At 44.0% G+C, this 20,497-nt stretch overlaps 1 protein-coding gene across 1 annotated transcript in view; it reads left to right on the top strand.

Annotated features, from left to right (window-relative positions):
- Positions 1 to 20,497, top strand: part of fras1 (Fraser extracellular matrix complex subunit 1) — a 165,063-nt gene that overhangs the window by 34,434 nt on the left and 110,132 nt on the right. Inside the window, exons 13-16 of the mRNA XM_070833319.1 lie at positions 11,425 to 11,568; positions 13,213 to 13,353; positions 13,706 to 13,846; positions 13,938 to 14,105. Of these exons, the coding sequence (XP_070689420.1) occupies positions 11,425 to 11,568; positions 13,213 to 13,353; positions 13,706 to 13,846; positions 13,938 to 14,105 (594 nt within the window). The remainder of the gene's footprint in view (positions 1 to 11,424; positions 11,569 to 13,212; positions 13,354 to 13,705; positions 13,847 to 13,937; positions 14,106 to 20,497) is intronic.

Here is a 20,497-nt window from a genome sequence, read left to right as displayed (position 1 = left end):
GCATCAGTATTGTGGCTTTGCTGGCAAAGACCTAAAAAAGAAAGTCATGTTGGGATGCACAGCAGCAGCCGAATGTATTCCCACATTGTAGAAGTCAGTTTGCTGAAGTGCTGCTGCACTTTGGCTCAATCTCCCCGACAGGGTTGTTTGCAAAAGTTAAAGTTTTACCGTCTTTTAAAGTGGGAACTTCAATCTTTTGTTAAGAAATTTATATATTTTTTTTTACATTTCTGCCAATATTTGTCTCCCTACAAAGCCTCTAAAAGAACATTATGAAAAGCAATTAGCACTCAGTGACTGATGAACTGAAAATGAAACTGACTCCAGTCTGACTTTTAGTTTTGTGTTTTCTGGTTGTTTTAATATCAGTGGTGCTGCGCTGCGCTCTGCCCTGTGCCTCCTGTCAATCACTCCACACCCACAGGTGAAAGCAGAAAGTCTCTGCAAGGAAATAATTCCTTTTAAAAATCAAAAGGCTGTGTTGTCAAGTCATCTCTTATTTATTGAAGGAGTCCTGGGACCCTGTGACAGCACTTCATTTCCAGCTATGTCTGAAGCCCAACTTGCATATTTTAAAGATGATGAAGTGAAGATTAAAAAACACAGGAGCAAAACATTCCCCTCTGACTTGGTTCTGAAGAAAACAAATGCCTGTATTTGTTAGTGGGAAGCTGCTGAGGGGTCTCATTGTTCACAGTCCAGTATCAAGTCCTACATTTTGGTCAGGAACCTGCATGGAGGGGACAAAGGGAACACTTACTGAGGCAGGCCGCGCTGCAGATGGACCGATCTGAACCACTTTTGAAACATAGATTACAATAACATACAGAGTTTAAAGTGCTGTATCAACATTGTCTTCAAATGTAAAGTGCTCACAGCACCAGATTTTAGGCCTCTTAGATGGTCGTTGTGTGTCAGTGACCAATAACAGCTTTCCGTCTCCCAGATGCTGTGTTGCTTGTCTACTTACAGACGCCACACAGAAAGAAATCAGGAATTCTTGCTTATTTGTCATGTTTGGTTCTTATTCTGGCGACATTTTCCCACCCAGCACTAGTCTCTTTGTTCTGATGGACCGATTCAAAGGACCGATTGTTACCAGCCAGGAGGAGATGCGTTACCTGAATACGTTTCTCTTTGTGTCGGCTTTTAAAGACCAAACCGCAGGAGAAGTAAACTAGTCATATATACAGTTTAAATCTAGCCTACAAAGACACATGCATTCTTGTTTTATAACCTACTGAGGGTCTCTGCAGTCTTAACGGTGGATAAATTCGAGAAAGGATGCTCGATCCTACTGTACACAGTGCTAATGCAAGATAAATGCACAGCGAGGGCAGTCTACATTGACTGTTACTCAACCAATCTACCTCAGAGCCGTCCCAAAGCTCTAAAGCCTGGGCCAATAAATAAAACTGTGGCTGAGTGAGCTAAACCCCTGTGGGCATGCTAATATACTCTGAACAGTTTGGCTGAGCGGCTCCATCGAGTGGGGAAGACCTGCTGTGACTCTTGGGGATGATGGGTAGAAATAGAGAAGGGGGGGGGAGGGGTTGAGAGAGCAGAGTAACCACAATGTGATTACAGTCCAGTTCTGCAGCTCAATTTCACACCTTAATGAATATTGTCAGGAGGATTGGAATTGCAGACCCCCCCCAGTGCAGCAGCTCCCTAGACAGCCTTAAATAGGATACACATTGTAGAGAGCCAGCTTTGATTCTTCCTGCCTCCATCCATCCATCCATCCATCCGGCTTTACTCACTGGATACAGTTTTTGTTCAGACCCATTGTGGAAATCCCCCTTCATACATTTATGCTGCCTCATACGCCGACGGCATCCATTGTAGAATTCCCCTCTCATACATGAATCCAACATCTATCCTGCATTAATACTGCAGATATTTCATTCTCAGCCCCCCACCACCACCACCACAGGTTTAATACCTCAGAAAATACTTCCTTCAGCTGAGCCACACTCACAACCCAAAGAGACTTTTCACCTCCAACCAGCTTTAACGAGAGCGAAGCCTCCTGATTGTTCCGAGGCTGTTTCTCATGGGGACGGACAAAAAGTGGGACTCACCATCACTCTGACTGTAAATGAGTTGGTGCTTTGGCCGAGGCTGTTAGGGCGGATTTAGCCTGAGCGAGCTGCTGCTGCTCCAACACTTGTTTATAAGGGGGGGGGGGTGTTTAGAAGGTGCTGGAGACGTGAGCGCTGCCTGGCAGAGGACCAGGACCACCCAGAGCCAGACCCAGTGCATGCTTCTGTTAAAGCCTGCGTCTCATCACTGAAGGCTTTAGCTCAGCTTCTTAATAATAACAGTGGGTGTTGTTTAACATATTATTCTCTCCTCTTTCTCCCTCTCTCTGTTCTTCCTGTCCTCCTCAACCCATTTCTCCTTCCTCTGACTTTCCTCTCGTCTTGCAGTCGGCTTGTTGCTCAAAGTGTTCAGCTCCTGAATAAGTCAGAGACGCATCAAGCAAGAAAAAGTAACAGAAAAAGAGCATGAAACTGTTTTCACTCTATAATACCTCTTGTCCAGTACACCCCTCTGTTACGAATCCCTTCATTTTTGAAACACACTGAGCTAAAATCACATCTCTACTATTCAGGTGCTGAGTCCAAAAAAACCTTTAACTTTGATATCTGTGCCCAGAGCACTTGTATTATTGTTATCAGCTCCCTCTGAATCCTCTTCTTTCTTACATAAGCTTCAACAATAGTTCACCAAGTGCAACAAAACCATCTAATAAAGAAGATTTGAAAGGGAGCAGATAACCGTTACAAGTCTTAGAAACAAGCAGAACCTCTTTAGAAGCACGTAATCACCTTTAACTAGTGTTCATAGAGAAGCATCACAGCCCTCTAACAGCCACCTTTAACGTTACTCTTACTGTTGAGGCATGTTAAAGCTGAAGAAAGTTCAGGTGGTGTCTGCAGTCACACACGTGCCAAACCATTCAGACTGACCTGCTTCATCAGTTTTTAGGTTTTATGGTGGACAGCTGCTACGAAAACCTGCATTTTATGTGTCATTCCTTTTTCTTTTTTTGAACTTTCACCATTATCACAGGTTTCTAAAGACAGTTTTCATCAGAGACACGACACAGAACTGTTGCTATTAAACAACAGTAGCAGGCAGACTGAAGAAGTCTAATAGCCCAAATAGTGGCCCAGACTGTCCCATTGAAGTTTGGTGTATTTGTAGAAGAGCTCTGCCCGACGTGCCTCGTATTGACAGAAACGTGCCTGTTTTCTTCCTTTTTCCCGAACACACCTACAGTGATTGTATAATGGGCTTTGAATCCCGCTGAAGCGCTTGGCCGACACTCAAACTGTGCCTGAACGCATCCTCTGTGGACACAGAAGGAGCTTTGTAGCTGCTGCTCTGCTGTTCACGCTGCTACAATCATTTCCCCTTTGGTGAATTCACCTCTCAGCCACTTCCTGCACCTTTTATTTAGGACATGCAGTGTCTTCAAAATGTGTTCAAGCTTCCACCAGGCTGAACTTGTGGTTGTGCTGATCTCCTTTTAATCACCTGCCTGCTCACCACTGTCTCTACTAACCTGTGTTCAGCCTTTTGAAGGAGCTCGTGGAGCTTTCAGTCTCGTCAGACATCTTTAAGATGTCAACTTATTCCACTCCTAAATGAAAACGTCGTGTGAGATTATGTGGAGCAGCCGTCCTCTGAGAACACTGTTTGGACTGAGTGCACCTTAAAATAAGCTTTGATACTGTGTCTACCAACACTTTTATTCATGATGAATTCACTTTTCACCCGAGAGCAAGAAAAGCTTTTCAGCAAGTCATATTTGATTCTTTTTCTTCTTCTCTGAACCATAAAAGCGTTTGGTATTGATAGTAGTTTTTGTCTGATTTGATTGTCAGCTTTCGCTTTGTGAAGTCTCAGGAGAGCCAGAAGAGATTTAATCGATACCATCTTGACCGTATCATTTTATTTTTTCTGTTTCATTGTGAACGTGGCAGTCAGGAGCAGAGGGACGCCATGAAACCCATGTCCCTCGGTGTCGACCTTCTCATCGAGCCGTAGTTAAAGATCCAGTTTTTCTCTCGCTGAGCTTGCTGAGTGTTACCAAGGAGACAAAACGTTGGAGAATCTAATTTTGCTCCGTCTTCGTGCTGTGTAGAAGTTGAAAGGAACAGTGTGCTGGCTGGTTGTTCTTCTGTGCAGCATTGGCCGTATTGTTGCGACAGCTGTGTCTCTGCACTGCTTTTGGACTGCAGCCTCTCAGGTAAATGCGGAGGTCGAGGAGTTTTGTGCTCGGCGGCCAAGTATCACAAAAACAGAGCAAAAAAAAAAGTCCAGTAATGGGGATTTTCACTCTTTTCCTTTTTGTAAATCTATTTTCTCTGTTTAATTGCTGAATCATTCACCCTTCTTACTTTATTACTCGAGGTTCTGGCGTGGTGGGGTGGGGGGTGGTTGCAGTAATCGTGTGTCCCGTCCCAGGAGGACGGAGAGCGAAGATTATCCGCTGCACCGTGTGACTGTGCATTCATCTCAACCTCCCCCTGGTTTATGCAGAGTAGGCTTTAGAGGAGGGTTTTTGGCAACTGGCCTGCCAGGATTACATTTGCTGATAACTTTACGCTTCGGGCTGCACAGAAAAATAAATTGCTTTCCTGCAAGGGGCAAGGTAAAGGACAAGTAATCCCCTTGTTGGCCATAGTCATTTTTGGAGTGTGTGTGTGTGTGTGTGTGTGTGTGTGTGTGTGTGTGTGTGTGTGTGTGGTGCCCCAGTCATATAAATGTGGTCCTATCATGGGCAGAATGCTTGTAGGTGCCTTTTTTCGCTTCCTCTGCAAGAAGGATAGTTTAGAAACGTCTCTCTTGCTGACAGAGACAGTGGTTATATGATCAAAATATGTAAAAATATGTGATGTTAATGTCTGAATGTTGCTGTTGAAGGTGCAGCAGTTCACTGAGGAAGTTTACCACGTCGTCCCGTTCTCTGTATTCAGCAGTTCTCTGCAGGACAGCGCATCATCTTGTGTTACAGCACGCTGAGATGAAGCAGGAGAGGACAGCTAGAAAGAGAGACATTAAAATTGGAACATGTGTGTGAGCAGATGATAAAAGCCTTGAGGGAGAGAAACAGAGGCACAGAGAGAAAGAGAGATGACAAGAAATCCACGGTGAAACTCGAGAGAGGGCAGAGAGCTGAGGCAAGAAAAGGCCTTGGACGACAGAGAGAGAGAGAGAGAGAGAGAGAGAGAGAGAGAGAGCAAGGAAATAAGAGCTGAGGAGCATAAAAAAACAAAAATGGGCCAAGTAACTATTTCACCTGTCAATCCTCCTGTCACATTGGAGGACTGGTAACTTTAACCCTTAACACACAGAGAGAGAACAAGAGAGAGGAAGCTCTTCTGTCACGTGGGAGCAGCACGTCCTCAAAGTGAAACCACAGAATGGGTTCATTTATAGTATATATATATATTATTTATATATATATATATATATATATATATATACATACACTACTGACAAAAAGTTAGGGATATTCGACTTTCAGGTGAAATTTATGGAAAATGTAAAAAGTGAATGCTTCAGTGATATCATATCATGAAAGTAGGACATTTAAGTAGAAGCATGCACTGGTCATTTTATTCATCTTAAACAATTTATTGAAAGAAAACCTATCAACAGTGGTAGGTATACCACAACAAAACATGTTCAGTGCCTCAATAAATTGGGACGTGGCCAAAGGACGTCCACTCCTCTCCTTTCTGTGACTCTTCCAGTCTCTGTATCACTGTTCCAACCTCCTGATGACACTCTGTGACCCTCTAAGCTCAGTGAACACCTCCGTCTGAGGACTTCCTGTTTGAAGCCTCCAGTGTTGAGGTGCTGCTGATCAACTGTTAGGTGTCGTCTTGGTCTCATGATGTCAGAATGTGAACAGCAGGATGAGGAGGACTGTTTAAATACCAATTCTGACTGAAGCAGGAAATGTATTGGTGGATTCATGGATCAAACCTGTTGTGAATGTTGCTGTTAAGCTTCTTGTTAGAGAACAGCAGCTGGTGCAGAAAGTACTGAGACACTGAACAGTTGGACATGTGCATTCAAAGGTTTAGAGAAGGTCACATTAAGTTCACCTGGAAAGGTCAGAATGCATTTTAGGTTCATCCTGAAACTTCACCTGAAAGCTGAATATCCCTAACTTTTAGTGAGTAGTATATATATATATATATATATATATATATATATATAAATGATTTATATTTTCAGCGCCCTCTATGGGACGGATGGGGAACAGCCACAAGCAAGCGAATAACTTGGTTAGGTTTAGGAAAGATTATGGTTTGGGTTCAATTAGGATGCTAGTTACAGAAAAGAAATGAGGTTTTGTATGAGATGAAGTAAGTTACTGAAGATTATAAGTCAACGTGTTGGTTTCAGGAGTCCTGAAGATCCTGAGTTTGACCCATGAATCCGTCCGTCCGTCCGTCCGTCCTCTCTGTAGCCACTGGACTGAGAGTTTGGTAGTTTGTCATTTAAAACTTAAAGAAAACTTCCTCGTCTTGGTTCGGGATGTTTTAGCCTCCTAACTACGATTCGTGGGGTACTTTACTGCCATCCATATTTCAGAGCTTAATATGAAATTTTAGATTGATTTTGTAGCTTCTAGGCAGCTGCTAGTTTGCATGCATGCCCGTGCAATATGAAAATGAACTTGCAGAGACTGGAAACCTGCCTGAGATAGGTAATCAATCACAGAGAACATTTCATGTACTTGCATTTAAATTTGACCAAGTGTCGTCTTTCTCTCCGCGCACTCAAGTTTCACGGAGCTGTTCTGAAAACTTTTGGAGGTTTGGAGTTCTTCAGGGAAATACACACATTTGAAAGTCGGCTGCCAAACTGTTAGTGATGACCAGCTCCTAATTATCCTTATTCTTTCCCTTCAAGGTTTCCCCACAGCCACTCCTCAGAAGGGAAACACTTTTACGGTTCACATGCCGACAGTGATCACACATAAATATATATTCACTGACATAATCTCAAAAAGCATTTTTCAAGTCAGTAAGTTGAAAGCTCGAACCAGCAGAAAGTCTAAAAAGTGATGATACACTTCCTCAGTAGTGTAAAGTGTATTAGATTTTTTGTTTATTCGACTAAATCATGCAAAAACCCACCAGCGTGGTTCCTTAAATCACTTTCTGTCAGTGATTTAAATCCCATGCTGATAGCAAAGACTGATTTCTCCACTCAGAGTAACAACTGTGAAAAACTTGTTCTGGCTGGTGGTCGGTGGTGATTTTTCACCCCGAATGTGAGGAAAAGAAGATGAAAGGAAAGCTGAGAGTGGGTGAGGAACATAGAAATAATGATTTCATGGCAAGAACTTAGTTTTATTTTGCAGACACAATAATGAGCAGGCACAATACGCCACCATTCATTCTATAATTTCTGTTAGTCACCTTGTGTGGAGGCCTTTACTGAAGCTGAATACATCGCAGCGATGGACAGGAGGAGGACTGCGTTTGGTCTAAACTCTAAATAAATTAACAAGGTGAAAAGAAACACAATCTGTGTGGATGAGATAAACAAAACCCAAATGAAACTGTCTCGCTAAGAGAGCAGGAGAGCACGGCTCCCTCCCAGGGCTGCTCAGCTCTCCAAATGAGTGTACAAAGGGTTTTACGCATTTTTAGCTTAGAACTGGATTTAATGAGGAGTTCCCGATCTCCTCATTCTCGACCTCTCCGATCTGCAAGTCTCCATTTTTACTGACCATCCTTGTTCTAACCCTCCATCCCTGTCAGTGTGTCCTGTATGAGTAACTCACTTATTTTGTCCAGTTCGCAGCTTTGGGAGACTTGTGGGTCTTGGTTTGCGGGGCGGGGGTGGTGATTCACGATGAATGCCAGCCTGTCCTGCATCCAGCGTTTAAGTCCATATGTGTGAGCAGGTGGCAGCAGGAAACAGCTTCCCTGTTCAGTATGATAGAGCTTTAATGAGCTACCTGGACTTGAGAACGATGTGTGGAGACACGCTGCCTGGGAAATGAGCTCCTTAAGTGTGTGCCAGTATCGTGGCAGCGGCAGGAAACATCTCTCCGGTTTTATTTGATTCAGTCTTGTGAAGAGTCCTCATGTGTGAACTGACTAATAAGTCGTGGCCTTTTTAAATTCATCACGCTGCTTTTTTTCCTAACGAAGTGTTACGTCGGATTGAATTTGATGGACAAGGAAAAAAGTAGTTCCTCGTGGCATCGCTGTGCTGTTCACACCAGCATTTAGTCACAGAGGCAAACTTTAACCCAGATGTTGATGGAATCTGTGAAATAGGTTTTGTTTTGTTAGTCGAATAGACAAACAGGACTGAATACATCCTCAGGAGACTTAAACATGCAGCATGGAGGAGAATACAAATAGCTAAACTACTAACAAAATAGATTTTATTAGATGTTCCTCAAACCTGCTGCGGTGAGATGCACGGGGCGATTGTGTGTGTTTAATCAAACTCTGGGTCGGTGAAATGTGTTTTCATGAGGATGAAGTGATGCAGAGAGAGAGAGAGAGAGAGAGGGAGGGAGAAGATATGAATGTTGTCACCTGAGGAAATTCCATATCGGAGAGCTGGAGGGATCAGTAGATTTATCCCGTGCTGCTTCCCAACAACTTCTGCGATAACATATTTGGTTTAACTCCTGGCGTCTCCTGTTAATTGAGTGAGATCTTCATCTGCATTTCTTAAACGGCGCTGATTAAATTAATTACACTCGCTCTGGCGTGTTTTGCTTCTTCTGCCTCCTGAGTTCACCTCACTTCTCTCCCTCAGCCTCTCTTTACCTCTGACTTTGCCTCCATCTCTTCTTAACCTTTGACCTCATTTCACCGTCCTCTCTGCCGGCTTTCCTGTCCTTACAACATCACCCTCAGGCTGGATAATCCCTAGTAGAACTGTTACGACCTTTATGTGATATGGGGGGAACAAAAAACAAACCAGATGAACAACAACAGCCTGCTGAAGCACTTTAAAATGAACAGTGAATAACATTTATTTACAGAGAAACGCATGCTCACACCTTAGAGTCCCCAATTAAACTAACTAACTAAGAGTCGAACCGCAAAACCTGCCGGCCAGCGGAGGCAGCAGTGCTAACCATCGCACCGCCTCGCTGCCCTCAACAACTGTAAACCTATAGAGATAAACCTGTAAGAACTAACGCCTTAAAATGCACGAGACACACACTCAGTCCCACGTTCTGTTCTCTAAAATCCCTGTTTTAGTGAATGTAGTCTGGTGTGTGTGCAGAGAGCGACTGCTCGGCTGTTTGTGGTTAAACCAAAAGGATCTTCCAGGTCTCTCTCTGTAGGGATCCTTTCCATAATGCTGTCAGACTCTCTCTTCAAACACACCAGACTCCATTGACAAAAACAGTGATTTTACCTCACAGAACTCAGGAGCTGCTGGTCTGCTGCTGCCTTGATCCATTAGTTTGTTTGTATTATTGTGTGTTGGGCAAATATTGTGTTGGATCTGAGTGAACCATTTAAAACATAGAAGTCACACAATGACATGAACACACTGACTGATGGAGGCAGCAGCAGAGCAGCAGCTCCTGTGTCCTGTTCTCTAAAATCCCTGTTTTAGTGAATGTAGTCTGGTGTGTGTGCTGTTTGTGGTTAAACCAAAAGGATCTTCCAGGTCTCTCTCTGTAGGGATCCTTTCCATGATGCTGTCACACACTTAGAATAACACTCTGAGTCTGTCAGTGGATCAAACAAGCTCTTGTTTAGTGGACCTACTGTGATCAGGTGCAGTTGTCCCAAAGGATCACGTTTGGTGGCTGCTGGCTGAGGTGATCTACTGGACCAGTTCCAACACTTTTACTACCTACCAGTCATTCAGACACCAGGATGTGGACAGAGAGGACCCAGGTTTAAATACCAGAGTTCTACCTTAACAGCAGTGTTTTTCACTGGACCAGTTCCAAACTTTCTGTATCTAAAATGAGGCCCCAGGTGAAAGAAAATACCAGAATGATCCTTTAAGTAAGGAAAAGAGTTTTTGGATGTTTGGACCCATTAACTCCATGTAGAGGACAGAAGAAACAGCTCCTAGTGATGTAATATTTATCATATAGATATTCTCACGATCCCCACTTTAAAGTGCCCGTTCTTTGAGTCTGGAAAGGTTCCTGAACACATGCATACGTTTTTGGAACAAATCAGCACCAGCTTGTGACTGTGCATCAGAAATCTGGTGCAAGTTGTGAAGTAAACAGTGTCGTCGGTGCCAAAGTCAGCTGTGTCAGAGCCAGAGCGTCACGGCAGCCCCGTGTGCTCCTCACAGTTTGGTTTTGTGGCATCTGGCTTCAGCCTGCACGCCGCTGGGAAATCATGTGTAATCACACCAGTTGGTGTCGGAATAGGTTTTTGGAGCTTCGTCGTGTTCACATACACACACACACACACACACACACACACACACACACACACAGACCGATGAGTGTGCAGGTGTGTGAAGACACAAAGACACAGAGAAAAACACACTGGCCTCACACACATTTCATCACAGCCAAACAAGATTAATTCACTGGAATTTTGAAAGTGTGTATGTGTGTCCTCTTTGTCTCGTCTCTCTCTTACACACACACACACACACACACACACACACACACACACAGCCTCCCCTCATAGCTCACCGCTCTCCAGCTTCACACACTGTTGTCAGTGTTGTTGGTGCTGGTTTTTATCAGTGCTCATAAAATAGAGCTGCTAATGACAGCTATGGAGACCACACACACACACACACACACACACACACACACACACACACACACACACACACACACACACACACACACACACACACACACACACACACACACACACACTTAAACAAGCTCTACAGCATCCTGTAATGTCTAATTTACTTGTGGTCTTAATCATCTCCTCAGTTTTTAGTGATCTTTTACAACCATTAAAGTTCCCCTAATGTTCAAAGTACACTATATATAATGATGTATACTTAAATATGAACATTATTATATTTAAATGTATTTATGTATATATTTTCCTAACCAAGCCTCTAGCGTTGACTGTCTAACCTCCCAGGCAGAGATTTTAAACGGGATTTATTCATATTCTCCATCACAATGATCATGATGTCATCTCGGTTATTGCTGTCAAAGCTGCATTGTTGTTGTGTTGTAATGAAAAGCTTCGTTCCAGTCAGCCACTACACGCCATGCACACTGCAATGATCCCAAAGTGTGCATCAGAGAATGAAAATGACTGGCGGAGAGGGAGGGGGATCCCAAATACATTACAAAGCACATGTGATACAGTATTTAATAAGTGGGATAAGGTTATTTACGATCACCGACGGAGTACAGTGAATAGATCCCAGCAGTAAGTGTGTTCCTGATCTTTCGCCCAGACTGCCACGAGTCCTGCTCAGAGTGTCGAGGGCCGGGCCTGCGGGGCTGCGCGTCGTGCTCCGACCCGGCCGCCTTGTTCAAAGACGGGGAGTGTGTCCCCGACTGTGGCGCCGGGTTCTACAGTCAAGAAGGCGTCTGCTACGGTAAGACGTTCCCATACTGCACTGTAGATACGGATGTGTGTTTGAGAACATCATGGATGAAGCAGGAGCTGGTCCTCAAACCAGGATCAGGATCAAAGGCTGAGGACATTATGGGGTTAAAAAGGTCCAACACACACTCATGTAGACCTAAAGTATTGTTAACATTGATGACAACAACACCTCAGTGTGAGGATTCTTTTTGTTTTTACCTCTTCTCCTTTAACCCAAATTGTCTTCTTCAATTACTAAATTTCTGTTTCCCAGAAAATGGACAGAAACAAATCACATTCAGCCACATAGAAACAAAAACAGGTCTAATTCTGCTGCTGTGGGTGCAGAACCATGTAAATCTATAACTTCTTCTATAACTGATCCCACCAAGAGGAGGGAGACTGTCCAGTGTCTTATTTGTTCACGTAAGAGTCTTTGAACTGCAGAAGAAAAAATGCTAATAAATATGACTGCATGTTAACTGAACACCAAAGCCTCTTATTGATGAAAGTGTCCGAAATATATGTCAGGGTAGATAGGAAACAGGAAATATGTCATGTGTGATGCACAGTTCCTCTCAATAAGGTTTGTGCTGCTCTGTTTCTCACTGTGGTTTGTTTTCCTAAAGTCAAGGCTATTTACAGCAAAAGTTAAACAGGTAAACGTGAACAAAGCTTCACCTCATCAGGAGTGAACGCTGACATTTCAACTGACAAATGAGATGCCAGAGGATGTGCCAGTGGTACACAGGTAAACAGGTAAACAGGAAACACCGTCTGAGACCGTAGGAGGCTCAGCTGTTAGCGGTGAAGCCAAGGCGAAGGTTTGTTTGGGCCTGTTGTAGCTTCCCCGTGGACCGACATCCACTCCACGTGGTGCCAAAACCATAAGTCAGCAGTAACCAGAGTTAGCAAACAAACAATTAAAAAAAAACAAAAACCAATAATTAGCACTTCTCTCCTGCACTAATGAGGACTTTCTGAATAAAGAGATCCTGTATGAATATGGATGCTCTCTATTTTGGAGTGGTAAGATGAAGAGGAGCAGGAATAGGCCTCCCTCAGGGCCACGGTGAACTTAGCAGCACATAGCTGAGCTCCTCCTGTGGTTGGAACCACCTGGAGGGGCTCCTCCTCTCCTCCGGCTCCCACAGAAGAGCTGAAGCTCTCAGTGGGAAGCAGTCTTTCAGAAAATGTCAAAACCTGGGGAACTTTACTGGGAAAAGGTCAAATCCATTAGAAGTTGCCAGTTTGTGCAGGTTTGAAATGTCACGTGGAGAGAGCTGAAGGGCTTTTGACGGCTCCATCTTTCCTCCTCAGGGCTCCTTTTGATAGGTTTCCTCTTTTGTCGCCTCCAGCATGCAGGAGGAAAACCCTGAACTGATTTTAGTCTGATGACAGTCTGAGACAGATCTGTTGTAGCGTGTGTGCACGTCCATAAGGAAAAAAGGCTGCACACACACATTCGGCCTCATACAGACTTTTTTAGATCTTTAAATCTTCTCAATTAGTTGTTTCAATCAATGTTTAACCTCCAACTTTAACACACTTGCTGACGGTTGTGCTAAGTTTTACTTTTCCTTTTTAAACTGAGCTCAGTGCATTTTATCAGTGCGACCAGAAGTCATTAACATTTACATGCTGCGGTTCACAGCCTGCGATTCGTCCTGCGCCTCCTGTTTCCCTGACAACCCCAAGTGCATGAGCTGCGTGCCAGGGACCGCCTTGCATCATGGGAAATGTATTTCCCAGTGTCCGGCTCAGCATTACCTGGACACCCACAGCAGATGCAGAGGTAGGCAGTTATTTGGCACTACCTGTTGGATCCGTGTGTCCTGGTTAGTCTCATAAACTACTCTCTGTTTGTGCTGCTGTTTCAGAAACGGTGAGTTTTACAGGATGTCATTGAACACGTCATATGTTGAGTCAGTTGCAGCATCTATGATGGTGATTTGTGTGAGATAGGATGTTTGTGTGGTGTTAAGAGAGATGTTTGATGTTTTCACTTATTGAATCACTCTGGTCTTATGCACAAAGTTGAAATATAAAAAGAGGTGTTTTATTTATGGGGCGTTCTGGGACTTTAAACCTCCTGTTGTGTTAATGGAAGAGTATTAAAGGTTCTCCACTGTCCCGTCTCTCCTCAGCCTGCCATAGCTCCTGCGCTTCCTGTTGGGGTCCTTCGGTGTCCCAGTGTACCTCGTGTCCAGGTGGGCTCCTGCTCCATGAAGGCCAGTGTGTGGAGGCCTGTGGGGAGGGACTCTACTCCCAGGACAGCACCTGCCACAGTAAGAGCTTATGTGTGGGTGTCTTTAGAGTCGAACACACTAGTGGGAAGGTCTTTCCACATCCCTTTGACCTTCTATGTCCTCTTTCTAGACTGTCATCCCTCCTGTCGCTCCTGTGTGGGCCCCTTGGCGTCGGACTGCCTCCGCTGCCTCAAACCAGAGGAAGCCCTCCTGCCGCAGTCCGGTCAGCTCGAGCACGGCGTCTGCACCGCTGCATGTCCTGCACACAGCTTCCTGGACGGCACGCACACATGCAGAGGTGAGTGTGTGAGGTTTTTTGGCTTCATGTCTTCCTTTATTCTGAAGGATCAGGACCTGCCAGAGGAGGACTAGGACCTCTCTGCTGCTGGTCTTGGGTCATGGCTATTTTGGCCAATTACCAGTCACGGCAGCTTTTCAAGGCAGATCAGGTAATCACTGAAGCAGGCCACATTCAGTCAGAGCAAGAATTTAAATCCATGACAGAGCAAACAAAATCTTTATTCAAGTAAACAACCAATGTTTGTGCAAATGGTAACTAGTGCTTAAACAACCTGACAAATAATTCACGGACTATTTATTTATTTATTTTTATTAATGAATTATCTACTTGAACTGATTTATGAAATAAAACTGCCAAACATTTGTTCGTTAGAAATTCTCCATTGTGTGAATTTCCACCTCTTCATCAGTTGATTGGTTCTGGAAATTTGTGATGAGCATGAACATTAGTGGCTTAATGACATAAAAATATAACTGTAGTAATTTTGAATCATCATAAGATCTCCCAACGCAACAAACACCTGCCTCCAGGACAGGGTGCACAGAGGCAGTCAGAGGTTTGTCAGCAGTGTTTGTGCACCGGACAGGACAAAGGCTCGGTGTTAGCCACATGTGGCGTCAAATAACCTGCTCTTTTGGTCATTTTGGCACAAAACTAAAAGTTTCGACAGACGTTTGGTTTGGATTTGGGATTTGGAGAGTATCTAGAGTGTGTGTGTGTGTGTGTGTGTGTGTGTGTGTGTGTGTGTGTGTGTGTGTGTGTGTGTGGAAACACCTGATTAGACTGTTTGTGAGTGTGAAATTGTGCGTGTAATAGTCTAATTTTTAAGGTGGGTTTCAGGTTTGAGGGGATGGTCTGTCAAGTGAGAATAATTATCATCCACACACACACCACTGCAGCCGCCTCCTTGCCAGGATCCCACGGGATATTTTATATTTCCTATTTCTTAAAAAATGAAATCGGGCAACAGCAGAAAGGATCAGGACGAGACTGTGATCAGTTTTCCTCACCTCCCTCGTACCTCTGACCGCGTGCTGTGTAATTCTGTTTCAGTCGCTCACCGGCGCCGGCGTTTGGTTCGGCTCAACTGTCCTCTGCCAACAGACATGAGATAAAGCACAGAGAGCGGTCCTGAAGCTGCTGTTTACATTAAGGTTACATGTGATCATCAGTAAGACTGGTTTCAACAACAGGAGATGCTGATGAACAACTTTAATCTATACATCATGTCATACTATTCTAAACAGAGTGCATTCATAATCCATTTGTTCAGTACGTTTCTCTAACTCAAGTCTTAAAACTAAAGTAAGTCTCTCCATACAGTAGATTTCTGTCACTATCCCACGCCACTGGGCCAATGTTGGAGGATCAACCTGCAACCATTTTCGGGTTATAGCTTTCCTGCTACTTGCCAAAAAGTATCTTCAATGAATATTTATCAACTTTAATCTATCTTAAAGTAGTTTTTGACTTTGAAGTAAAAGTGAGTTTCATATCTTGGCTGTGAGATTCATTCATATGTGTGTGCTCCACCATATCTAATGACATTTTAAGGTTTTAAACACAGTAACAATATGCATGTAAATTCATAGAAACATAATTGATGTTTTAAAATGTGCATTCATTGCTTTTAAAATCAACTTTATCACATTAAAATGCAAATTAATCCGTTCTGCTTTTAAGTGGAAAACATACTCACACAGTTACTTTCATTTTTTTATTTTGCAGCCAATCTTTGTGATGATCCTTTTTAGCAGAATAATGTTGTTGTAATGTTGGGATGATTTGAATTAGATCCACTGTCTGGAAACCAATAGTTGCCTCAAAGCAGCATCTGTTTTTCATGGTGGTGGTTGAGTGGAGAGGTTAGAGTGAAGTCCTGATTGACATCTGATCTGACATCACTATGGTTATAGTTTTAGGCACAGGCTTGGTGAAGCTGAGGGATTTGTGGTTTAAAGATTGTGGTTACTGTTTAAAAAGGCCGACTGCTGGATGTGAGCAGCGATCTCCTTAAGGTGAACGATACAGGAGGTGCAGACAGAGTTCCAGTATTAATGCAGTGAACAAAAACAGCAAATGTAAATGAAAAGCAGAGGCTCAGCACATGATTCACTATCAAACTGTACGGTCATTTCTCACGGAAGCCTCAAAGTGGACTGAGGTTGCTGGGAAACGGACACGTTTGCTGCCATTCTCACTTCCATGATTTTGAATAATGAGCTGCCAGAGGAGATTGTGTAGGAGACAAGGCAGGTTGCATTCTGGGTAGGTTTGTCTGGATTTCCCACGGCGTTGCAGATAAGTCCTGGCTGTCTGTTTACAGTCACTCGGCAGCTGTGTTTCAAGGCGTGCAGAGATTACAGGGTGCTCTGAAGAACGTCTTCATCGTTTCCTGTCAGCTGATGGTTCCTGGATTCCTGAAGCTCGGAAACTGTAATTTGTCACTTCTGTTGTTAAAACTCTTTTCCCCCACTTGCTGTGTTGTTTTCTGTGTGAGGAAAGTGAGAAAGTGCTGCCAAGACTTCTTGCTGATCTTCTGGCAGTCTCCGTAGTTCTGGAGTTCACAACCTTTTCATGAGTCACAAGATGATTCTACTTGACACAAATTAGTTATCATGCCTTGTACCTGCTGAATAATGGATAGCTGCATCCTCAGGGCTCCTTTTTTTGAATACATCAAGTCAAACAGCCTGAATACTGAAAGTAAGATTCTTCACTTTACATGTCACTTGTGCATTCTGCAGATGTTTCCCTGCAACAGGGGAGGGGGGCATGAGTCTTCCTCACTTTGGTTTTAGGCATCTTGAGCCTGAAGTCATTTAGGCGGTAGCACGATTTGTCTCCAGTTTACTTTTAAGTCGAGAGCAGGCCAAGCAGCAGAAAAAAGTTTGTTTACTTTGTGGAATCGAGTAGCCGTTAGTAGTATTGGATTCCCTTAATCGTCCTGCAGGAGACAATTACTAATCGATGAGCAGTAGTAGGATTGGAGTGTCCTCTATTCATCCTTGTGATCACACAGGACCAACGTTGCACCAGTGAAAGGGTTAGTTTACGGCTAATGTCACTAAATGGAAATATTCACAATAACAAGATGTACAGAATGAGAGGAAAAGTGTCAGATTAACCATCAAAAGGAGTGAAGTCCAGAAGCAGCACGAGCCTTCAATACATTAAGCTGCGGTGTGTTTGATGGTGGACTGCAACACGTCGTCACTTGGGTTCATCGGGGTCTTTGAACATCAGACATCCTGATTTGGATCCCATCCAGGGCACACCCACCACAGATCGGTCCCTCTCTCACCCTTTAGCCATTGACAGGCTCCCTCCCCAGTGTGGTCCTGATGGTGCTGGACGATCTGTAGAGTGAGCAGCCAGCAGAGCCTCTACATCCCAACTCTATCAGCAGGCACACTGTGTTTCCACTATGCACTTTGGCTCAATTAGACTCTACTCAACTCTACTAGCTTTTGGCACCAAGTATTTTGTTTTTGTGTTTTATTTTGTGCCCCGTTATGTCGGTGGAAGTCTTTCCTGCTGACTAGAGTGATGCCGTGGGAAGGCGCTGTGACATTATCCTGCAGTATTCCCTTCAAGCTATAACCTCCAGTCTGACAGCTTCAGCGCTAACCTTCCACTCTGTCACTCTGTGTTGGTAGGTGTCCTTCACACACACACACACACACACACACACACACACACACACACACACACACACTGGCTACCCAGGAGGATGCTGAAGGGTCTGTGCTCTTGATATGTCTCCTGACAGCAGCTTACAGTTAGAATACAGCAGGTTTGTGCAGGATGTCCAGTGTTGTGACAATCCTCTCTGACCAATCAGAGACCTGCAGTGTTTTAACTCCACTGTTTAGTATCAGCTCTTCCCGCTTTGGACCTTTAGAGAGTTGATACCAAAAAAAAAGGTACTAGATTTGCTCCTTTTTTACCCAGTAACCAGTAAAGCGAGAAGAGTCGAGCTGAGCCGGTCTGTTTAACGGTGTCAGGGAGCCGGAGTCGCCCACTTGGGTCCAAATGTGGCTTCAGTGAGGAGGCCTGCTGACGTCCTGCACTGTGCTCATTCGCTCGCTGTTGCTGACGGCTGTCTACAGCTTCGTATCGTGGCTTCAGCTTGATAATAAACTTCTCTCGAAGGCCTCTGAGCAGCTGCTCGGGATGCCAGAACCTTAATCCTGCCCCACATGTGGAGTCTGGATGCAGGCGTGTTGTGCTCGGGGTGTAAATTGATGATTGATGGAGATCATTTGTAGTTGTTTGCTAATACTGTGATATTCTCCTCACAGTCTGTAGTATTCATTGCAACAAGGGGGAGTTTTCAAGCTACAATAGCCGTCAAGTCACTAAAAATATTCTCCAATTGCACTGGCAAACACATTTGTCTCAAAAGAAAGACAACATTTAGGTGGGAAGCTGCAGATGTAATGTTACGTTGGTCTTTTCTCTCTCTAAATATATATTTGTTGTTCCGTGCTTGATTTGTTTCTGGTATGACTCAGTGGGGGGGGGAACTGGGAAATAAAAAAAACCCTGAATATACACTGAACTGCATTTTCAGTGATGTAACTTAAATTATGCTCCAGCAACATCTAAAAATTAAATATTGAATTTCTGCTTTTTCCTGCTCCCACTTTAGAAAAAAAAAAAACCCTTTGTTTGTCATACAGAAAATTGGATTTGAACTGCTTGTCTCAGCATAGTTACAATGCACATCTGCTATTGTGTCTGACTGAGCGCCACTTATCTCGTTTCCTTTCGCTCCAAGCTCCCCACATTAGGCTCCACACACTGAGCTGAAGATCGGCTCGATAATGACGTGTCATTAAAGCTCTTTCACAGTAATATGTAAAGCACATGTTCCATTCTGCCTCTGTTCTCTGCAACAAAGGTCTCCCTCAGTTCAGTGTCAGTGGGTTCAGGTGTTCAGCTGGGAACAACGGAGGCTATTGTACGTGTGTGTGTGTGTGTGTGTGTGTGTGTGTGTTGCTCTGACAGATACTCACACCTCCTCAGCAGCTACTGTCCTGAAGCGGAGGAGGAAGGCATGTAAACATGCACATTAGACTCACAGACTCCAGCATGTACAAGCATACGTATAGACACACACACACACACAGTCATGCACCCATTAAGTGGGCTGGTGCTGCCAAGCTATCGGATGTCTGAGAGCAAATTCCAGGCTGTAAATCCCTCTCCTCTCCGTCAGCAGCCCTCCCGTACAGACGGCGATATATACGGTGCGTGGGAGGTTCAACGCTGCTCGACAGACGGGTCGAGCTGAAGCAAGGAAGGTTACCTGAGCTGTGCTGTGCTGGATCACTTCTCACAACATCAGACACATTAAAGAAGTATTTCACCACTCGAGAGGTGGTGTTCTCTTAAAACTCTGCTGTCTATGCGATGGAAAAGCACAGATAGTTTTTAAACTGAGGCTGCATGACCAGAGAAAACAGGGACAAAGGCCTGCGGTAGTTGTTCCCTTTTGAGAAAACCTACAATAACCAGAATGCACTGCGCAGCTATAGTCTCTCAGCTGTGGCGGCCGCTTCCTCCTCCACACGCCCAACCTGCCCCGAATGTCTGATTCCATCATTAAACTATTAAAATCATTTGTGCAGAAGAACAATCCGTAATTTGAAAAACAGCCCTGCAGCAGGGACGTGAGCGTGGAGCTGTGGGAGCAGCTGACACGTTAAGCATAGTTTATTTGTATATATTAGCCACACTGGAATGGTACAAAGTCTCCCTTTAAGTGTCTCTCAGCCTTTTGCAGATGTTGTTTGGTGGAGTTTTTGGACAAACTAAGTTAAAGAATTGATATCAGCAGGTAAAGCAGACAAAGGTCTCGGTTCAGGTTCAGGTCTTTTTACTCTTGACTTCTGTTAAAGGACTCGGCTGAAGTTGCTTAGTATGACAGAAGCAACGGGAATTTAAATGATTCAGAAACAGGGAGCAGGAGTCTGGGTGTGTTTGAAGTGTAAATAATTTTCAGTATTCGAAGGTTAAAGTTTATAATTCCAGCTCTTTTATATTCACAATTGAACTAATTCTGTTATTTCTTCGACCTAAGACTGGTGGAGCTTTGCCACCATTCCAACACTTTGGGTGTTGATAAGTAGGTTACAGACTGGGGGGCCTGTCACACTTTTGATTCTAAACTGAAATATTGAGTGAAATGAGCTTTAGTTTTCAGTCAAATCAAAAGGAGGATCAGCCATTCTCTCTTTTTCTCTCCAACTCTGCCTGTTTCGAAGCTGGAAGAAATAGAAAACACTCTACCAGCAGCTTGCGGCTCTACTTTTGGAGGCTCCGTGGCCTCTGTTGGACTTTGTAGTTTCCATCCAACAACTTCATCCTCCGCTCGGTAAATC

The sequence above is a fragment of the Pempheris klunzingeri genome, chromosome 7 (assembly GCF_042242105.1).
Source record: "Pempheris klunzingeri isolate RE-2024b chromosome 7, fPemKlu1.hap1, whole genome shotgun sequence".
NCBI lineage: Eukaryota > Metazoa > Chordata > Actinopteri > Acropomatiformes > Pempheridae > Pempheris > Pempheris klunzingeri.
This window is presented reverse-complemented; position numbering and strand designations above follow the sequence as displayed.